The sequence below is a fragment of the Saccopteryx leptura genome, chromosome 1 (genome assembly GCF_036850995.1).
Source record: "Saccopteryx leptura isolate mSacLep1 chromosome 1, mSacLep1_pri_phased_curated, whole genome shotgun sequence".
In the NCBI taxonomy this organism is placed as follows: Eukaryota; Metazoa; Chordata; class Mammalia; order Chiroptera; family Emballonuridae; genus Saccopteryx; species Saccopteryx leptura.
Window position 1 is genome coordinate 276756070 of NC_089503.1, and position 23330 is coordinate 276779399.

At 34.2% G+C, this 23330-nt stretch overlaps 1 protein-coding gene across 13 annotated transcripts in view; it reads left to right on the forward strand.

The window, feature by feature from the left end:
- SOX5 (SRY-box transcription factor 5) overlaps positions 1-23330 on the forward strand; it is a 1089507-nt gene that overhangs the window by 944785 nt on the left and 121392 nt on the right. For all 13 annotated transcript variants that reach the window (XM_066354437.1, XM_066354444.1, XM_066354418.1 and 10 more), the window contains one exon: positions 627-747. In XM_066354437.1, coding sequence (XP_066210534.1) covers positions 627-747 — 121 coding nt within the window. The remainder of the gene's footprint in view (positions 1-626; positions 748-23330) is intronic.

Consider the following 23330-nt stretch of genomic DNA (forward strand, 5'->3'; position numbering starts at 1 on the left):
AAAGCACCAAGCAGGATTCAAGGAATTGGACTCTAGACCTAGTTTTGACTATCACATTCATGGGCCTTGGCCAAGTAAGTTGTCTTTTGGCCCCAGATACCTCTTCTATAAAGAAAGGGGAAAGACTTACTTGCTAAGCTTTCTTCCAGCTACTTTACTCAAGAATTATAAAATTTCAATATTATGTGTTGACATGAGAATTTTTCTCAAGTAACAAAGTGTTGTTCACATATAAAATGATACTGGTTTAGTTGGGCTTTTTTTTTAGAAATTTAGAATTGTTCTCAGCAGGTGGGATTTTTATAAATGAAGAAGAGAAGGCTCATTGTGTGAAGTAGTGATGCTTCATTTCTCTCCAGGGTATCATGTAGGGAAATTATTCCTCAGGTTCAGAAGTGAGCATACAAACACCTTTCAAATATAGTGTGTTCTGATTCTCCTAAGGTTGTCCCAAACCTTTGATTCTCCAAAGGTTGTCTCTTAAGGTTAGGCCAGTGTTCTAACAATCTTGTATGCCCATATATTAAATTAAATAAGTCATTTCCTTTTATAATAAAGTAAGAGGGGCGGTTGGGAAGCATGGAGCACCAGAACTTCTCTTTGATTCACTTTATCATGTTCAACAGGTTCAAGGACAACTGCCACCATTAATGATTCCTGTATTCCCTCCTGATCAACGGACACTGGCAGCAGCTGCCCAGCAAGGATTCCTCCTTCCTCCAGGCTTCAGCTATAAGGCTGGATGCAGTGAGTACTACTGATTTTTCATCTGGAGTGTGGAGGCTATGGCTTTAAATTAGGCAGTTTAACATTTCTGCCAAACCAAGAAATGAGATCACCCTTATAGCATTTTTATTTTAAAGAGGAAAAAACCCAGTAGGTATTGAAAAGGCTTCAGGTCGGTATTTAAAAGAGCTTAGATTATGTTTGTGCTTCTGAAGCCAATGTTTATTTACTCTTTGGAATTTAGTTTCATAACTTCTCTTTCCAATATATTCTTAAAATATGAATATAATTTTAAGATTCATTTTATTTCTGCATAGATCAATTAGAAATATGCTTTTCAACAACTATCCATTGTCCTTTAAGATATACCCAAGTTTCCTAATGTGAATTACTCGGCCTTCCATTGTCTGTCTCCACCCTATGTTTACGGTCTAAGTTTTCCCTAGTCGTCTTTTAGTTCTTAGACCAAACCACATCTTAGCTCTGGGCTGGCATTGCCACTGTTCCTTCTCCTTGGTGTTGTGTATCTCTTTCAACTCAGACCAGGGAAAGCTTGTCTGACCCAGTTAGATCTCTTTCTCTTCGTTCCCTTGGATCCTGTACACACAAGTGAGAAAAAGTAGGTTTACCATTGTTTTGTATTAATAATATAATAATTAATAAATAAATAACAATACAAGAATAAACTCTATTTCACATACAACTGTAGACCTATTCTTGCCCACCCCTGTATTTTCTCTCCCACTTTAATTGAAAGTTCTATGAGGGGGATGCTTATTTTGTCTTATTTATTGTTATATCAAACTTTAAATACAACATTTAACTACTGGTAAATGTATGAATAATAAATGAAATTTTATTATGAACATTGCAAGGGCATTTTTGCACTAAGTGATAAGCTAACAAGGTAAGTAGTTATATTGCTTATTAACTTTAGATGCCTGTCATTTTATGACTTTTTTCCTTTTTTTTTTTTTAACCAAACTCAAAAATATAAATTATTACTTTTGGAAGAACCTAATATTTTATTTTCTAAAATTTATATAGCCAAAATGGCAACTATAATGTGTTAGATAAAGATAGTAACAAATTCCAAAAAGGAGCTAAACTGATAAGCTAAAATCTTCTTTTTAAAAAAATTTTAATTAACAAATTAATTAATTTATTTTGTTCTTTTCCAAGTGAGAGGAAGGGAGATAGAGAAACACACTCCCACATGTGCCCTGACTAGGTCCACCCAGCAACCTCTGTCTGGGTCTGATGCTCTGCCCTCCTGGGTTCATGCTCATAAGCGAGCTACTTTTAGTGCCTGAAGCAGACTCTCCAGGGAGCCATCTTCAGTGCCCAAGACCAATGCATTTGAGCCAGTCGAGTAATGGCTACAGGAAGGGATGCAAAAGAGAGCAGAGAGCAAGAAGGGAAAGGGAGGGGGTGTAGAAGCAGATGGTCTCTTATGTGTGCCTTGAGCGGGAATCAAACCTGGCACATCCACAAACCCATCTGAAACTCTACCACTGAGCCAGCCAGCCAGAGACAGCTAAATATCTTCTAAAACATCATTACCATGACTAAAAAGAGTATAAGGAAAGCAAATTTATTGAAATATTTTCACTGATAAAAGTTGAACACCATTGAAAACAATTAGTGAAATAATATCATTTTATTAGATATTTATGTAGAAATCATTGTGTAAATAACAGTAGAAAATTTGGTTCATTTATATGTTAATAAATTGTCCCATTAGCATTTTGCTATGCTTCAGTATTTTTTTTATATTTGCAAAATTCTATCCAGCATTAAAAGAAATCAGATCTAAGATTCCTATTAAATGATGTTTTGAATATTTATATTTGCCATTTATTTCTAGTCTTTAAACCTTTCTCTACATAATATTAAAGAAATGGGATATAATTTTTCAAATATACAAGGTCATTTGAGATGTGCAATTGCAACTATGAAGTCGAGATAAAAAGTGAACTGATCTCAGTACTATAGAAATTCACACTTTCACAGTACCTTTGTGGGTTGGCTTTGGGGCTGGGTATAGAGAGGATGGCATTAAGGATGAGCTTTGGGTTGGCCTGAAGTAGGTGGGAATGAGGATGAAGCAGCTGGTAATGAGGTGGGTTTGGGTGAGGATGGGGACAGAGACAGGAATGAATGGGATTGAGAAGATGATCCTGAGAGTGGGTATGGAATGGGGTTGCAGAGGTTAGTGATTGGCTCTGGGGTTAAGAATGGTATCAGGATGGGGTTGAAGGAGCTCTTGGGTTGAGAATGAGCTGAGGGTTTTTGCTATAGTTGGGGATGGTGTCAGGATAGGGAGCCCTTTGTGGGTTCCACACCACATTTGCACAACTTTCTCTTGACTTTGTCCCCTAGGTTTTAAGACAGTTTTCTCACTCTGGATCCTGAATTTATTTATTTAATATTATCTGCAACATCATTCTATCATTGCAAATCAATTCATCCAGAAACACCAACATTTTTTATATAATTATGGGCTATATTTATATTTTAAATATTTAAATTCTAAGAATAATATAAATTCTAAAAATAGAATTTTAAATTCTATTGCTACACTAAATTCTGAGATCTTAATCATAAAAGATTTTTATCCTTTGCTGTGTTTGCATTTTCCTAAGAAATTACTATCACATTAAACATATGTAGCCAATGTGATTTTGGTAACCTTGGTTACTGAAATGAAAAAGAGACACTTTTAAAAATCATTAGTTGCCTCAGACTACACCTGTAATACAGACAGACTAGTTCTGTTTTCCAAATAGAAAAATTTTAAGCAACTATAGAAATTAGTCCCATTAGCAAATATTGTGCTGAAGAGAAAAGCACAATGAGTACGAACAATAGCATAACTGTAGCTTGGAAAAGGTCAAGCACACCTCAGCCTCACGCCCATGTGACAGAGTTAGCATACTAAATTTGTTCAGAGAAAATGTAATGTGGCATACAGAAATTTTCCCTTTTCTAAAATAGAGTAGTAACCATTTGATATGCACAACTACAGTGCTTAAAGTTATGAAATGATACCACTTCTTTTGTAACCTTGGAAATAAAATAAAGTCTCTACAGTTGCTGGCAGGCTTGAAACTTGCGTCATGCCAAACTGTAAAACTAAGAAGCCAGTAGCAAAAGAAAGTGCCACCCTTATTAACGCCTGGCATTTTGAGTCAATTTGATTGAGGAGCTGAGTGGAAAGGATAAATACTCTAAACTACTTCTTACCTAATCACATTGTGGGGAGGAACGGAAGTAGGGAGAGAAGTGAACTCTGACATTTCCTCTTCAGTGGGCCCTAATTTCTGTTCCTCTCATAACTGTCAACCATATGTGACTTTTCTGGTTGTCAGTTGTTTTGAGTAATATTAATTGTCAATGAAACAGACTGACTAATCCATCTTGATTGACTGAGTTTTAAGTAAATAAGAAAGATATACCATTTGTTGGTATCAAAAACTCAAATGCTTTTCATCAATTCATTGATAGAAAGGACTAATAATGAATTTTTCTGTTTAGACTATGTGTCCTGATAAAATTAAATGAAATGAATATCTCTGGAAATGCACAAAAAAGCTAAAATGTTCTCAACAGGGAAAAGATAGAATAAAAATACAAGTTGGGGGACCTAAACATTATTTAACTAACACGTTTCCCCCCCAAAAGAAGCATTTTGTTGGACATAAAGTATTTTTCCTTTAAGAAATATAATTGTAGAATTAGAAATATGGCATGGAATAGAGACCTGCAGAATATAGCTGCACATCATTAAACAATATAAGAATAAAAATCCCTGTTTTAAATTATATTTATAGGTATTGGCTTGTTATAATCATAAAATAATCATTAGAGTCCTGAAATAAATTTGGAAAACTAAGAAGGTTCTAATTATGAAGTATGAATACATGTGTGTTCAAATGAATTGAATCCAGTACTCTCTGGGTGATTGGGAGAACTTATGGCCACAGTCCCTTTGGCCCTGCTGGAAAATATGAGTGGAATCCTAACCCCTTAACCAAAGACTTCAGCCTGTGTACTGCAAAACTTGTATTGGGTAGATATTTTTGAAATAAATTATACATAACTTTGACCCCTGCAGAACAATTTTTTGTTGTTAGGAAGACTTATCTTTTATATTTGCTAATCATAGGGAAAAAATGTACCAAAATTTAAAATATTTTTGAATGTTGGTTTTAACCAAACATTTTAGACTTGAGAGACTTTTAAGATAAGGTGGTTGAAAGTTAAGTTTAGGCCCTGGCCAGTTGACTCAGCAGTATAACATTGGCTAGCATGTGGAAGTCCTGGGTTCAATTCCTGGTCAGGGTACACAGAAGAAGTGCCCATCTTTTTCTCCCCTCCCCCTCCCTCGCTTCCCTTCCTGCAGCCATGGCTTGAATGGTTGAAGCATAGTTGTCCCCGGGTGCTGAGATGGTTCTATGGCCTCACCTCAGGCACTAAAATAGCTCAGTTGCCAAGCAATGGAGTACTGGCCCAGATGGGCAGAACATTGCCTGGTAGGTGGCTTGCCAGTTGGATCTTGGTCTGGGCACATGTGGGAGACTATCTCTACCTCCCTGCCTCTCAACTAATTAAAAAAAAAAAAAAAGAAAGTTGTTAGGTTTGGTCGATATCACTTTCTCTAATACCCACTGCCAATTCTCTTTCTCCAACACACAGCTTCCTCCATCCTACTCTTAGGTTAAGTGCTATTACTGCTGAGCACATATTTTACAGGCAAAAGTGAGAGGACTGGGTACTTCTCTTTTTACTGATGACTATAGTCCTCTGCTCCTCTCCTTGCTGTTTGGGTGTATACTTTCTAGTTATAGAATTCTAATAGTTACTTTTGAGATTGTTGACATGACATTTTATATGGAAATAAAATCTACAGAAAGGCAAAATCTAAACAAAACAAAACAAAAACACGCTTATTTTCTATATTCAGTATAAAACAAATAGCTGTAAAAGAGTTGGCTGATAGCCCAAACTGTTGAACTGAATGTGTCATGTAGCTTTATATATATGGAGAGAGAGGGAGAGAGAGCCTTTGCCCATAGACAGGCATGTGCCTGGTGCTATAGTTTTTCATGCTGGGTGCTATAGCTAATTCACAGGGACACACAGCGTATTTTACAACTTCAAGGAAAATACAGAGACACTACATAAACTGCCGAGTTGTTTGGACTTTCCTACTTAATAAAATGGAACAGTTGAATATTTCTTTTGTGCTGGAAGTGTCATGAAAAATTATTGAGCTGCTGGTGCTGCCTGAATTTAAGAAAGTTTAGGAACTTTTGGCCTAGTCTAATATATATTCATTTTAAAAATTAGTATGACCTTTTTTACTGGGAAGTTTTTCACCTATTGTATTTCAACTACAGAACAAAATACGCATTATAACAGGTTGTACTTTGCATTTACAGGGCTATGTATAGTATTATATAGATAAGGAATTAATTCATTTGTCTATACCAACTGATTCTTCTGTCTGTATGATTTTATACATTCAAATGGTTTGTTTGATTTAATTAGCCCAATCTCAAATAGGCAACTGCAAATTGAGAGGCAGTAGGAATAAGAGAGCATGGACTTGGCATCAGGTTTGCCTCCTCCTGCTACTTTGATTGTCCTTATACCAGTTACTGAGCCTCAGCTCCCTCATCTGAAAAATGGATTAATAGCATGCATTCTACTGAATTGTTGGAGGTTAAATAAGATTACATATGAAACAGTGCCTACCATTTTGTCTCTTATTAAATTATTTATAAATGTAAATTATAAATACTGATCCCAACTAGGCAGTGGCACAGTGGATAGTGGATAGAGCATTGGACTGGGACCCAGAGGACCCAGATTCGAAACCCCAGTGTCACCAGCTTGAGCATAGGCTCATCTGGCTTGAGTGTGGGCTCACCAGCTTGAGCACTGAGTCGCTGGCCTGAGTGTGGGATCATAGACATGACCCCATTGTCACTGGCTTGAGTCCAAAGGTCGCTGGCTTGAAGCCCAAGGTTGCTGGCTTGAGCCTAAGGTTGCTGGCTTGAGCAAGGGGTCACTTGCTCTTCTGTAGCCCTCACCCCCCCAACCCACCAGTCAAGGCACATATGAGAAAGCAATCAATGAATAACTAAGGTGCTGCAACAAAGAATCAATGCTTCTCATGTCTGCCCCTTCCTGCCTTTCTGTCTCTATCTGTTCCTCCCTCTGTCACACACACAAAAAAGATAAATATTGAGTATAATGCCAGAAAAACACAGATCCTGTTTTGTTTTGAAAGAAATAAAAAGGAATAAGATTCTATTTTAAAACCCTACCCAGCGATTAATTGCATTTCATATTCTATCAAGGTTTAAATTCATTCTTCCACACCTGAATGAAGCTTTCTCTCACTAGGATAACATAATTGTTTAGAGGGAAAAGTGCTATAGTGCTGCTGGAAACATTTTATCTTGTATATAAAACCTTAACCTTAACTATTTTAAATATAATCACTAAGGTTTAAACTTTTTCTGTTGTCATTTTCCACTTGTCTATCAGAATTCAAGTTGGAAAGGATCATGTGATTTTTTAAAAAAAATTATTTAATCATTGTTTTGGCTGTATGAAAAACTAGAAATGTATTCACATACTCATGTTTTTGTCTTAACACATTAATTAATTTTTCAGAAATGTGCTAAATTAAATAGCCATAAAAAGTTACTGACTGAAATATTTAATTGCCTTATGAGATTAGCTTAAATAAATAGAAGTCAATGAGTCAAGCTTACTAAACTTAAAATATGTTGTATTTACTCTTCATCAGTTTTCGGAACAGTATTTCCGCTTCCAATAAAAAAGGAAACCCTCAGTTAATGAGTTCCTCATACACCGTAATAAAATTAATGTTTAGGAGTTAAATACCATAAACTTCCTCAGGCATATTTGCTGATGGGTTTCTGTTTTTAGTTAATGTCACATGTTTTACTGTTTAATGGGGATATCATGTGGCTTCTATTATACCGCTCTTCTGCAAAGGGTCTATGTGTCATGCCGTTTAGGAGACTGCATATGCTACTTTCTAATTTAAAAAAATCAGTTGACTGACAAGGTGATTGACCGTCAGTGTTAAAACAGTCACCAAATCACAAGCTAAAAGCCACTGACATGGTACGCCTCTATCAAACAGACAAAATAGGAAATGTGTCACCAGTATCATATACTGGGAAAACAGAGAGAAGAGGCTGTGATCATAGCTCATAGCTATGCATGTGTGTGTGAGAATTACTGTGATGACCAGCTCTTCCCTTTATCCCCTCCCCTCAAACATCTTATAAACCAAAGACTTTGGACAAATTTTAGTTGTAAATATTTATTATTTTTCCTTTTTTAGTTGTTTAAGCATTTTCAATTACAGTTTACATTTAATATGATTTTGAATTAGTTTCAGGTGTACAGAATAGTGGTTAGACAACCACGTACTTTACAAAGTGTCCCCCCCCCCAATATTTCCAGTGCCCACCTGGTATCACAGGTGGTTATTACAGTATAATTGACTGTGTTTCCTATGCTGCACCTACACCCCATGACTGTTCTGTAACCACCAATCTGTACGGCTTCATCGCTTCACCTTTTTCACTCAGTCCCTAACCGCCCTCCCCTTTAGTAACCATCAGTCTGTTCTCTGTAAAAATTATATTTTTAAAGAATCGCCTTGCTGCCTGAACAGCCAATCATTTAAATTCTCATCTGAAAAAAGTTGGATTAATGGCTCAGGAATATGAAAAAATTAATAAGTAAAAAGAACTAAGTGCAAAAGTGTATGTAACAGTCAAGAATTATACAGTGACAACAACTTTCTAGTTCTCATAGGAGAAAAGTTTCTAGGTCAACAAAATATGTTTTTTGCTAAAGTAGACTTTATAATAATTTTACAGGTTTCATTACTGAGAAAAGGAGATAAATGTGTATGTCTTCATTTTGACATAGTATCATAATATGGCTTAAAAAAGTGGTTTGTATTGTTCCTTATTGTTTCTAACACATAGACACATAGTTAATTTTAAGCAAATAAGTCTGTGCGGTGATAACTAAGTTATGTTAGTAACCACTGTCTAACTTAGTCCTTCCCCAAATCCTCCACACACACTGCCACCAAAAACACAGGAACACACAAGCAAACAAAAAGGAAAACCCTTTCTTTGATAGATTCCTTAAATTTTTTTAGACCTTTTATCCACATTATTTAATATTTAATGGATAAGAACATAAGAATACAATTCAATTTCTTTTATTTTCCTTTTTATTGAATTTATTGGGGTGAGAGTGGTTAACCAAATTATACAGGTTTCAAGTGCACAGTTCTATAGCACATATGTACCTGTACTGTGTCCACCACCCCAAGTCAGTCTCCTTCCATCACCATTATCCCACCTGTATCCTCTCCCACCGCCCTCCTCCACCTCCCTTCAGAAATCACTACACTGTTGTCTGTGTTCATGATTTTCTCTCCTTTTTTTTTATTGCTCAATCCTCCACCTTCCACACCCAGACAGATAACCCCAACCCCTGACAGATGTCAGCCTACTCTCTATCTATGAGTCTCTCTCTGTTTTGCTTGTTGGTTCCTTTTGTTCATTAGATACCACATATGAGTGAAATCATATGGTAGTTGTTTTTCTTGGAGTATTTCACATAGAATAATGCTCTTCAGGTCCACCTATGCTGTCGCAAAAGGTAAGATTTTCTTCTTTTTCTTTTCTTTTTTTTACAGTTGAGTAGTATCCCATTGTGTAAATATATGACACATTTTTTATCAACTCATCTACTGATTCAATTTGAATTTAAACACATTTATCTCAGTATTTTTTTTGGCATGATTCTCATTTTTGATAATGTAAATGTGTCAAATGAAAAGTGTGTTTAGCTAAAGTTTTCAGTCAAGAGATTTCAAGTGGTGGTATTGCCATATGAATTTAGCCTTGTCTAGCCTAACCTTCAGAATGCTAAGTTTACATTTTTCTTGCCTTAGTAAACATGAATTCTCATATCAGTAACTAAGGTCATCAAACTGAAGTGTGAGCCCAGAAGAACAATATATATGATGTTTTGAATAAATGTAACTATTAATGATAACTGGACAACTTTATTCTCCATAAATGTGCCCTTTCAGTGTCATTAATTCTATTAGAAGGCAAACTAGACTTTAAGGTTTACAGGAAGAGCAGGGAAGTGGAATAAATATTTAATAAAACAGGCGAAGACAGCATTTTGCTTCTAACTGTACAGTAGAAACATGTTGTCCATGAGGACTGAACAAGTCATGCTCTTGGAATATCATATGGAATCAGATACTGTACAAAGTTGACTTACTGTGAAATGTCAAAGTAATACTGGGCTGAGCATGGGAAAATAATATTTTTCACTCACATGATAGTTCAATCATTCATTGCTCATATGGTAGCTCTGCGATATCAGTTCTCATTTTATTAGACCACCTTCCACAAAGTGTGGCTTCCAGCTCATTGTATCAGGTGTCTTCTCCAGCTACCATATTCACAGCCCAGTCAGTGGAAAGGACAGAAGTAGGGAAAAATAAAACTACTCTTTAAACAGTACTATTTTTCTAATAATTTATTTTGACTCTGTTTACAAAGAATATATTTAAACTTTTTTAAACTTACTTATCATATATAGTTAGCTTATAGTGACCCTTTACATTTTTTCAAATATTTTAAAGATAACATTTTCTGACTGAACAAACTTCAAATAATAGAGAAGTATAGAAAAGAAAAATTAAAGTATCTGCTTATATTCATATACTCCTATAATGCCACTCCCAAAGTAGTACATATTTTCCCCATCACCAGATACAGATATAAATATGTATATGCATCTCTTTATGATTAGATACAGATATGTAATAGGTAGGGTGTTAGCATATCTATATATTGTATTCTATGATATGATATATTATATATATGATCTATACTACATAATGTATAAAGTATGTGAGGGTAAATAGAGTATATTCTACTTATAAATATAAAAAAAAAAATATTATGGCCATCTTTTTTTGTACTTTTAGACCTAAATCATGCTGCATCATATTGTATTAAGCTGGTTGTTCCATATTTCATTTGTGTTTTACACTAAGGTTTACTGAAGTTTGTCTATAATAGTAACAGTTTTAAACATGTCACCATAAACATTTTTGTGTGCACATGTTTGCACCAAATAAGTTCTTCATGTAACCAGTTTTATTCTTAGTATATGGTATTTTAGCTTTATTCATTTTTTCCTTTTGGAACATTTTTCACCTGAGTGCCTCTAAATTCTATTGCTGAGATGGTTAATGCAGACTTTAAAACTTCCCAAATTAACCACTCTGAGTTAAGCTATGAATAAACATTAGTGAGTTGTAATCTGAAACTATTAATTGTCTGGATTTAATAAATTATTTAAGAAAAAAGAAATTTAAGCAGGGTATCAGAAGACTTTGGTAGTCACAATCCTGTTTCATATTATTGTATACTGTTGGGCAAGTCATTTTTCTTTTTGTGCCTGAACTTTTTAATCTTTAAGGTAGCTAAAGATATTAGTAATGTCTGCCCAACTCACTTCACAGATTATAAAAATTGGATGAGTATGCATTTTTAAAGATGTTAAATTATTTTATAAATATAATGTACCACTATTACTTATTAAATGTATAAACCCATTTTGAAAATGTAGAATGTGACATAATGAAAAGGATTTCAGTGCCCTCCCTGGTTAGCTCAGTCAGTTAAGAGTGTCATCTCAAAACACCAAGGTTGTGGGTTCGTTCCCTGGTCAGGGCACACACAGGAATTGACTGGAGAATGCATGCCTGAGTGGAACAACAGATGCTTCTCTTCCTCCTCCCCTCTCTCTCCCTCCCTCTCTCTGTTTCTCTAAAAATGAAGCCCTGGTCGGATAGCTCGGTTGGTTGGGGTGCTGTTCAGCGCAGAGGTTGTCGGGTTTGATTCCCTTGTCAGGGCACAGACAAGAGCAGCTCAATGTTCCTGTCTCTCCCTCCCTGACGCTCTCTCTCTCTCAAAAGAAAAAAAAAAAAGGAAAAAAGAAAGAGATTTCAGGTGTTTATTTTAGGTCATTATATTTCTGACCATGCAAGACATCTGCATTATTTGTTTTTCAGTTTTTAGGAAAAGGAGGAATTTTATAACATTTGTTAATTTCTGGGGATCTAAAATTCACCACTCTAGTAGAAAACCCTAAGCCAGAAGTCTTTCCAAATGTGATCCCCATAAGCTTATTATTACAGTAGTTTAAGAAGCTTTTTCTTCTCAAACTGCAGACCACAGACTGTGGTAAGCTCCAGGGGGAAGGATATCTATCAAAAAACCCTGATAGGCAGAAAAGTGGAAAGGCTGGAAAGAGTGTCAAAATATGAATTTCTTGCTAAACTTTAATTCTAAAAGTAAAAAATAAAAGAGAAATAGTGTTTGATTTGAGGGCTTATGTGCATGCCCTCTACCAAATTCCTACTTTCTAATACCCGAATCACTTTGGATGCTTTTCTTTGTATCACTGATTTCCTCATAAGACACAGAGGCAAAATTTAAACATATTTGTCTAATATATATCTGGATATAGAAGCAGTTCTTTAATTAATGTTTCTCTTTGAGCAGCTTAAAATGAGTTAGCATATAATAGCTTAAATGATGCCTTAGTAGTAATGCTGGAATGTAGAAAGAAATGGAGACTTTCTTGATTCATTGTCACTTTTTTTAGGGATATTAAAACTTTTTAGATAATTAACTCAGAAATGTTCAGTGGTCCTAGACTTCATTCAATTTATGGGCAAAGAGGTTAGGAAAGAATGTTAATATCTTTTATATGTAGAAATGTCTTCCCATTTGGAGAGGTACGTCTAAAGAGTTTATAATCTCTTACTTAACTAGCCATTAAACTAAGGAGGATAAAATTTGTATCTATTATGCTGCATTAAAAAGACATAAATTACATGTTTTTAATTTTTAAAATCTCATATTAAAAAGTGAGCCAGTGGAAAGTTGTCAAGGCCTAAAAATTACCTATAATATCTTCTTTTAAAAGAGCTGTACAAACAATATATGATTTATTAATTTTACCTTCTCAAATAAAATTCACTGGAAATATTAATATTTATTACTTAGTATTTTATGAGTTTATAAAATATTAGCTTACTACTTAAAAAATTAAGTAGTAAGGTCATATTATTCTATTCTAGCCTCTCTATGAAACATTATATATATTTTATATAAAATTTATATATATATATATATATATATATATATAAATTTTCTGCATTTGGAAACCTCTTTACCTTTGCTTGTATATAACATACCAATTGTTCTGAACTTTTAAACTTGGGTTCCACAGATGATTTAGGAGTATTATAGATTTAACTACCTGTAATTAGGAAAATATATAGCTGAACTTATTACTATAAAAAAGCATAAAGTTTAATTTGCGTGGCTCTCAAAAAATATAAAGTGACTGAAAACAATTGCTATGAAAAAGGATTTTAATTTTATCATTTGTTTATATGTAAAACCTCTTTTTTTAGTACATGGCTTGACCATGCTCAGGTGTTCTAATACCATTATTATAGTAGGTCATGTGTTTGTGAACAGAAGTTACTTTAAGATTTAGGAAATTCATATTATTTATTTTTAATATTTGAGGGGTTATGAATTGCTGTTAGAATTAAAATTGACAACAGAGATAAATTATGAAATAGTATAAAAGAAGAACTAGATGTATGCAAATATTTTAGAGAAGATACTAAAGCACCTCCTTCAGGTTCTTATTTCCTCATATCCTCAAACTCAAGGCCTCTATTTCCTCCTTCACTTTCTGTTCTACCTTTGTGTAATCAGTAGCTGATCTAGAACACCATTATTGTTCAAAATAAATCCAGTACAAAAAACTCATTTGTTCCTTATATTATAACTATTTGTTTATGGTCTATTTCTTCTGCTAACACTTGAGCTTTTAACATGGGAATAGTTGTCTCCTGTGTTTGATATTAGTTAATTTTTGAAATCAATAAATTTCCTTCATTTATTCAGTCAACAAACATTTTAACAGCTCTTATTATGTATTTAACAGAACTGTGCATTTTAACAATTCCTATGCTAGGAACTGAGGATTTAAAGATGAGTAAGACATAATTCCTACCTTTGATATAAATGGCTATAATATGATAGACATATGCATATAATTTTACAGATCTCAGAGGAAAGACAATGAATTTAAATCTCTAAGAGTTGTGGAAGGTGTCAGGGATAGCTTATTGGAGTGGAGGCCCTTAAATCAAATCCCAAAGGATGAAAGGCAGTAAGTAAGAGAAGTAGTTTTGTGGGTAGATGAAGACAGAACAATATTGCAGGCAAAAAACAACAACAATGCTTGGATGAAGTTCAGAAAGCAAAGGTTTAATAGGGTAAATGTACACGGACCTATAACCAGTTTGGTGTTCAGAGTGAATTATAAGGCAAGAAATGACAACTGAGTAGGTTAAGGACATAAGAAGAGGCAACTTCATAATAGTTATAGATCTTATATGCGGGAGGTACTGAAAAACGATTGAAAGGCTAAAAGCCAGGGTTGAGATCATACTGGCATTTATCCATCCATCCATCCATCCATCCATCCATCCATCCATCCATCCATCCATCCATCCATCCATCCTTTTATTCTTCCATGTCAAAACTTAATTTTCTTGTTTAGTTTATAATTTTCAGTCTTTACCACTTAGTATATCATAATAAATAAATATTTATTACACTTTAATTATAACCAATGCATATTTATTGTGTGCATGTAATGAGTGTCACTGAAAACTGACTAGAGAATGAATTGCTTTAGCACAGGACTGGAGCCTGGGAGACTGATTAGGAGGCTCTTCCAGTAGTAATAAATGAAAGCCTGGAGTTATAAAACAAAGCTTGTGCTTGAATAGCCATGGAGGGTGTAAGGGAGGGAGAAATCAAGGATTTTATTGTTTTTATAGCCTAGGTGACCAGGTGTCACCAAGTAAGATAGAAATAGCAGCCGTAGATGTAGGTTTTGTGGGGAAAAAAAGATAAATAAAGTTTTACACGTGTGAAGAATGAGCTTCCTGTGGAATAGCTGATCCCTGTGGAGAAGGAGTGATTATCTAAAAAAAAAACCAAAAAAAAAAACAGTGGGAAAGTATAGGTTGGAGACACTGATTTGGACTGTATTAGTTTTTATATGGTAGTTCTACCATGAGATGGATAAGGTCATTCAGATAAAATGAACAGAATGAGGAAAGCCAAACACTAAAGATTAGATCCCAACAACTACCAATGTTTAAAGGATTAAGTGCAGGAAGGTGGAGCAGCCTATTACAGAAATAATAAAGTCGGTGTGAGCAAGGTAAGAGAAAGCATATTATAAGAAAAGTTAAACAGTTAATGAAGTAGGGAGGGAGTCATTGGCAATATCAGCTGTTGCACAACGATGTCGATTAAAACTTTGCAAAATGGAGGTCATTACTGAATGTATAAAGCATTTTCAGAAAAGCTTTTGGATTGAGACTTTAAGTGTTGGAGTATTTAAGGTTATTGTTGAAGGTTAATTTCTAGCCATTTAGATGAGACAAATTAAAGTAAATAAATTATTTCTTACTGTTTTAGAGGGGTTATAGAATCTAGATATTTTGTTGTGTTTTAGGATAGGAGGTAACTATACATGTTTAAGTACATAATACGTATAAATCATTACCTTGATATTTGAATAGACTCTAATCAACCTTCTCAATATTTCTTGCTACTATATATGTGAAATAGGTACAACTTCAGACAAGTTCATCAAAACATTTTGCTTACTTACTTCTCAGATCTTTACTTTCAGGTTCACCCATTCATTCATTCAGCAAGCATTTATATCTATTCATCAGTCTTTGCAGCTCTTGGACTTCTCATTGTTTAATTCCTATTTTTTATTCAAAACCAACCCCTCCTCTGCTTCTTTCTCAAGTGATTTCAGCCCAAATAAAATTTTCCTTCCTTGATAATTATTGCCTTTCTTATTCATTTGATTCTAATCACATGGCAAGATTCATTTCACTTTCCGTATTTGTATGTCTTATTTTGTAACAGAAAATGTCATGAAGGCAAGTTTTTATTTCTCTGTGTCCTTCACATAGTGTTTGACACATGTTAAGTAAATTAACATTAAATTACTATATCTGTTTTGAAAATTAAATATTATATTTGCATAATACCTAAAAATAGTCTATGATGATTTCTTCCTCAATTAGCAATGACTATAGTAATAACTGTGAGATTCTGGATATATAATTTTTTTTAATTTGTAGATTGAAGATAATAATATCTACCTTACTAAATTGTGAATATTAGCTGAGATTTTTATATACACACATGTATAAATATATTTATATCTATGTGGATGTATATTATATGTATAATGATATGTACCTATATAAAATGTTTTAACAGAGCACTAAAAGTTAACAAATGTTAGTTGCTCACATTTCAAATCAGTGGGAGAATAATAAATTATTCAGAAATCATGGTAAACAATTTAATATTTTTTTAGGTAAAAAATAAGCCTAAGCTGTGATTTTCCCTCATTTTCTCCCCTGTATCTCTTTATTCCCATTAAACTAATCATCATGTCTGTCCCCCAAATCGTTTTCCACCCATCTTTCCCTGATGATAAGTTTAGGCCATTTTCATTTCCCACTAGATTTACTGCAACAGTTTTTAATGTGTCTATTCTCTCCGTCTTCTAATCGATTCTATCCTTTGCCACAAAATTGATCTATCTAAAACACAAATCAGACTATGTCACTGTTCTGCTTAAAATCTTTCAGTGACTTAACATTGCCTTCCAAATAAAACACAAGGCTCTACAAGATATGTCTCCTGCCTGCTATTGCTGCACAGATTACCATTCCCTTTCTCCATCAGATACACTAGGAGTATGAAAATAACCCTGAAAGTAAGGGCCAATAAAGAAATTGTTTATTGTTAGCACTGCCCTATCAGTGTCAGCAGGCTCCTTCTAAGCAGTTAAGAATCCGCCAATTCATCTAGTGGCCCATGAGACTAAAGATAGCAACTTCTTTTAAAAGTTCTATCCATGATGTTCCTTTAAACTTTCTTTTGTCTTGGACTCCTACAGAGCTCCCTCCATCTGACAGAGTGGTGAGAACAGGATTTTTTCAGTACCAATCTGAGGAGATGATTTAAAAATGCCATCCTAGTTGCACTAAATACTGGAGGCTTATTGTGTGATTCTCTAGCACAGGGGTCCCCAAACTTTTTACACAGGTGGCCAGTTCACTGTCCCTCAGACTGTTGGAGGGCCGGACTATAAAAAAAAAACTATGAACAAATCCCTATGCACACTGCACATATCTTATTTTAAAGTAAAAAAACAAAACAGGAGCAAATACAATATTTAAAATAAACAACACATAAATTTAAATCAACAAACTGACCAGGATTTCAATGGGAACTATCCTCCTCTCACTAACCACCAATGAAAGAGGTGCCCCTTCTGGAAGTGTGGCGGGGGCGGATAAATGGCCTCAGGGGCTGCATGTGGCCCGTGGGCCATAGTTTGGGGACCCCTGCTCTAGCAGTTTGAAAACATGAAAAGTAGATAGTAGAAAGATCCTGGAAGATAATTTAAATTGATAGTAGCCGTTTTTAAGAGAAACTTTAACAAATAACGTTCCTTGACCCTCTTTTCTAAGTCCTTTTCTTGAGGTGTCAGGAATACTTTGGACACTTTTCTGCTTTGTACATTGTATCATAGGATTGGTTGCCATGTTTATCCCCTTCACTTGAATTGGAATTAGTCTAGGGCAGAGATTTTGTGCATGTTCGTGTATAGAATTAATTTCTGTATTTTCCAGCACCTAGATAAATTAATCTGCTGTTTGTGATGGAAGTAAAACAAAATTAAACTAAAAAAGACATGAAAAGCTAGTAAGGGAAGGATTCTTCTTATTTTTATGAAAATAATGCCAGAACCTTTCCAAAACCTTTACATTATTTCAGTGGATGAAAGGAGGTGTGTGTGTCTTCGACCCTAGATAAGAAACTACTTGCTTTAGACAATCTTTCTCAGCCTAAATTGTCTTGTTGAAAAATGTTTTTCTTCCTTTGTGGTTTTTAGCACAGAAATGAATCCTTCATACTGTTGCTGAAGATAATTATCCAAATGTTTTTTGATTTAATGCTAATGCAGTTAACATGCTTCCTGAGGTGCTGAGTTTTTTAATACTAGCTATGTCATTTGTATCAATAGATATTTATTGTAAACTATCTAGTATTCTGAAAACAATCAGCTAATATGCCTCAGTATATTTTTCAACTCTTTGAAAAATTTTAGTTTTGAGCTAGAATTTTCCATGCTTGGCTTTGAAATAAGAAGCAAATTAATTTTGGAAAGACTTAAGGAAAAACTGTTCAAATGGTTAAAATCTAGGAAAGAGTAAAATAAATTACTTTTAACTAGTCAAAAGTCAATATGAATAACTTACACATGGTTGAACTTTAAAAGTCACAATTTTCCATTATCTAATTTTTACAAAATAAGTATGTCATGAGGTATATACAAAATAAACCTGTTCCAATATTTTTTAGTACAGTTAATTGAGGGATGCCTCAAAAGGATGACATTATTTATTTTCTTTTTAAATTTTTTATTTATTTGTTTTTAAAATTATTAAATTTTATTTATTGTGCTAACAGATTCAAGTGTTTCACTCAATATAACACCTTCACGCCCCACCCCTGTGTCCTCCATTATGTCCCCCAACCCCTCACTCCCTCCCCCTTCCCTCCGGGATTTGCTGTCCTGTTATCTGTATCTCTCTGTGTTATGTATATATAATCTCATTAATCCCTTCACTTTCTCTGATTCCATCCTCTCACCCCCCTTCCCTCTGACAGCTGTCTCTCTGCTCCCTGTGACCCCACCTTTGCCTCTATTCTGTTCTGCAGTTCACTCTGTTCATTGGATTCCATATATAAGTGAGCTCATATGCTATTTGTCTTTGTCTGCCTGGCTTATTTCATTTAGCACACTAATCTCCAGATCTATCCATGCCATCACAAAAGGTAAAATTTCCTTTTTTCACAGCTGCATAGTATTCAATTGTGTATATGTACCACTGCTTTTTAATCCATTCGTCCATTGATGGAGTCTTGAGCTGTTTCCAGATCTTGGCTATTGTAAACAATGCTACAACAATCACAGGAATGCATATCTTCTTTTGAATTAGTGATTTGTTATTCTTAGGATATATTCCTAAAAGTGGGATAGCTAGGTCAAAAGACAGTTCCATTTTTAATTTTTTGAAAAAACAACATACTGTTTTCCATAGTGGCTGCACCAGTCTGCATTCCCACCAGCAGTGCAGGAGGGTTCCCTTTTCTCCACATCTTCACCAGCACTTATTGAGTGTTGATTTGTTAATGAGTGCCCTTTTGACTAGTGTGAGATGATATCTCATTGTGGATTTATTTAGCATTTCTCAGATGATTGCAGATGTTGAACATTTTTTCATTTGCCTATTGACCATCTTTATGTTCTTTTTGGAAAAGTGTCTTTTTAGTTATTTTTCCCATTTTTTTATTGGATTGTTCACCTTCCTGGTGTTGAGTTTTAGAAGTTCTTTATAAATTTTAGTTATTAACCCCTTATCAGACGTATAGGCGAGTATGTTCTCCCATTGTGTGGGTTGTCTTTTTAATTTGTTTATGGTGTCTTTTGCTGTGCAAAAGCCTTTTAGTTTGATATAGTCCCATTTGTTTATCTTGTCCTTTATTTCACTAGCCCATGGAGATGAAGCGGAAAAAATATTGCTATGAGAGATGTCGGAGAGCTTACTGCCTATGTTTTCTTCCAAAAATACTTATGGTTTCATGACTTACATTTGTCTTTCATCCATTTTGAGTTTATTTTTATGAATGGTTTAAGTTGGGGGTCTAGTTTCATTTTTTTTGCATGTACCTGTCCAATTTTTTTCAAAACCATTTATTAAAGAAACTGTCTTTACTTTTTTGTAAATTTCAATTGACCATAAAGGCATGGGATTATTTCTGGGTTCTCTGTTCTGTTCCATTGATTTGTATGCCTATTCTTATGCCAGTACCAAGCTGTTTTGATTTCAATGGCCTTGTAGTATAACTTGAAATGTAGTATAACAGGAAATGTGATAACTCCCACTTTATTCTTTATTTTCAAGATTACTGAGGCTATTTCTTTTCTTTTTTGGTTCCATATAAATTTTTGGAATATTTGTTCCATATATTTGAAGTATGCCATTGGTATTTTAATAGGAAATGCATTATATTTATAGATTGTTTTGGATAATGTAGACATTTTAATGATGTTTATTCTTTCTATCCATGAACATGATATATGCTTCCACTTGTTTGTATCTTCCTTGATTTCCTTTTTCAATGTCTTATAATTTTCCAAGTACATGTCTTTTACCTCCTTGGTTAAGTTTACTCCTAGGTACTTTATATTTTGTGTTGCAATAGTGAAGGGGATTGTTTTCTTAATTTCTCTTTTAGACAGTTTATTTTTAGTGTATAAAAATGCCATTGATTTCTGAATACTAATTTTATATTCTGCCACCTTGCCAAATTCATTTATCAGGTCTAGTAGTTTTTTGACTGAGACTTTAGGGTGTTCTATGTACAGTATCATGTCATCAGCAAATAATGATAGTTTTACTTCTTCTTTTTCAATTGGAATGCCCTTTATTTCTTCTTGTTGTCAGATTACTGTGGCTAAGACTTCAAAAACTATGTTGAATAAGAGTGGTGAAAGGGGGAACCCCTGCCTTGTTCATGATCTTAAGGGGATTGCTCTTAATTTTTGCCCATTGAGTATGATGTTGGCTGTGGGTTTGTCATAGATGGCCTTTATCATGTTAAGGTATGTTTCTGGCCTATAGTTTTCTTTATAGTGTCTTTACCTGGTTTTGGAATGAGGACAATGCTTGCCTCATAAAAGGAGCTTGGATGTCTTCTCTCCATTTTAATTTTTGGAAATAGCTTGAGAAGAAGAAGGTGTTCTTCTTTGAATGATTGGTAGAATTCAACTGTGAAGCCATCTGGTCCAGGAATTTTGTTTGCTGGGAGTTTTTTGATAACTGTTTCAATTTCAGTTGTTGTAATAGGTCTGTTTAAGGTTTTCTGATGCTTCCAGATTGATTTTGGGAAGATTGTATGTTTCTAGAAAATTTTCCATTTTCGTAGTATTTTCTTACAATCCTTTATATTTCTGCAGTGTCAGTTGTTACTTCTCCACTTTGATTTCTAATTTTATTTATTTGAGCCCTCTCTCTTTTTTTCTTGATGAGTCTGGATAAACATTCATCAATCTTGTTTACCTTTTCAAAGAACCAGCTCTTAGTTTCATTGATCTTTTGTATTTTTTTTCTTAGCCTCTATGTCATATATTTCTGTTCTGATCTTTATTATTTTCTTCCTTCTACTTCCTTATATGTTGTTCTTTTTCTAGTTCTTTTAGATACAGGGTTAAGTTGTTTATTTGAGCTTTTTCTAGCTTCTTAAGGTATGCCTGCAATGCTATGAACTTCCCTCTCAGGACTGCTTCTGCTGTGTCCCATAGATTTTGATTTGTTGTGTGTTCATTTTCATGGAAATTTTTTATTTCTTCCTTGATCTCATGTTAACCCATTCATTATTTAATAACATGCTGTTTAGCCTCCAAGTGTTTGAATGTTTTCCAGTTTTTCTATTGTAGTTGATTTCTAGTCTCATGCCATTGTTATCAGAGAAGATGCTTGATATGATTTCAATATTCTTAAATTTATTGAGACTTGTTTTGTGTCTTAAAAAAAGTACCATGAGTACTTGAAAAGAATGTATATTGTGCAGTTTTGGGGTGAAAGGTTCTGAAAATATCAATTAAATCCAGTTGATTAGTGTGTCATTTAAGGCCACTGTTTCTTTGTTAATTTTCTGTCTGAAGGATCTATTCATTGATTTTAGTGTGGTATTAAAATCCCCTACTATTACAGTATTGCTGTCAATGTCACCCTTTTTGTCCATCAAAATCTGCTTTATATATTTAGGTGCTCCTATATTAGGTGCATAGATTTTACAATGGTTCTATCTTTCTGTTGGATTGCTCCCTTTATCATTATGTAGTGACCTTATATCCTTTACTATAACCTTTCTTTTAAAGGATATTTTGAAAGCCTGACCTGCGGTGGCTCAGTGGGTAAAAGCATCAACTTGGAACACTGAGGTCGCCGGTTCAAAACCCCAGGCTTCCCTGGTCAAGGCACATATGGGAGTTGATGCTTTCTGCTCCTCCCTCCCTTTCTCTCTCTCTCTCTCTCTCTCTCTCTCTCTCTGTCTCCTCTCTTTAAAATTAATAAATAAAATCTAAAAATAAATAAATAAAAATAAAAATAAAGGATATTTTGAAAGATATATGTATTGCTAACCCGGTTTTTTTTTTTTTTTTTTTCATTTACATTTGCATGAAATACTTTTTTCAATCCCTTCACTTTCAGTCTATGTTATCTTTTGCTCTGAGGTGGGTCTCTTGTAGACAGCTTATGTACAGGTCCTGTTTTCTTATCCATGCAGCTTCCTGTGTGTTTTGATTGGAGTATTTAATCCATTTTCATTTAAGGTTATTGTTGATATTTAGTTATTTATTGCCATTTTATTCTTTAAATCTACATTCTTCTTTTTCTCTATTTCTTTTTTTTTTTCGTTTTCCCTTTTTACAGCTGGACACTTAACATTTCCTGCAGTATTAGTTTGGTTGTAATCAGTTCTTTGAGTTTTTGTTGTTGTTTTTTGTTGGGGAAGTTTTTTATTTCTTCTTCAATTTTCAATGATAACCTTGTTGGATAAAGTAGTCTTGGTTGTAGGTTTTTGTTTTGCATCACTTTGAATACTTCTTGTCAATCCCTCTGTCCTCAAGTGTTTCTGTTGAGAAGTTGGATGTCATCCTTAAGGGGGCTCCTCTATAAGTAATTAAATGCTTTTCTCTTGCAGCTTTTAGTATTTTTTCTTTGGTTTTTTACTTTGGCACTTTAATTATGATGTGTGTTGGTGTAGGTCTCCGTGAGTTCCCCTTTAATGTGACTCTGTACTTCTTGAACTCATGTGACTTTTTTCTTCATCAATTTGGGGAAGTTTTCAGCTATGATTCCTTTAAAGAGGTTCTATACCCTTGTTTGTTCTCTTCTCTTTCAGTAACCCCTATGATGCAGATATTGTTACTCTTCATGTTGTTACAGAGGTCTCTTAGAGTTTTCTCAGTCTTTTTGTACCTTTTTTTGTTTTGTTGCTCTATTTCTGTACTTATGTTTATCTTGTCTTATTAATCACTGATTCTAACCTCTGCTTTATCCAGCCTGCTGTTGATTCCTTCTAGTGCAGTCATTTCTGATATTGTATGTGTCATTTCTGACTGGTTCTTTTTTATGATTTCAATGTCCTTTTTGATACCTGCTATCTCTTCATTTAGATGTTCATTATGTCTATACATTGTTACTCTAAATCCTTTAGCAT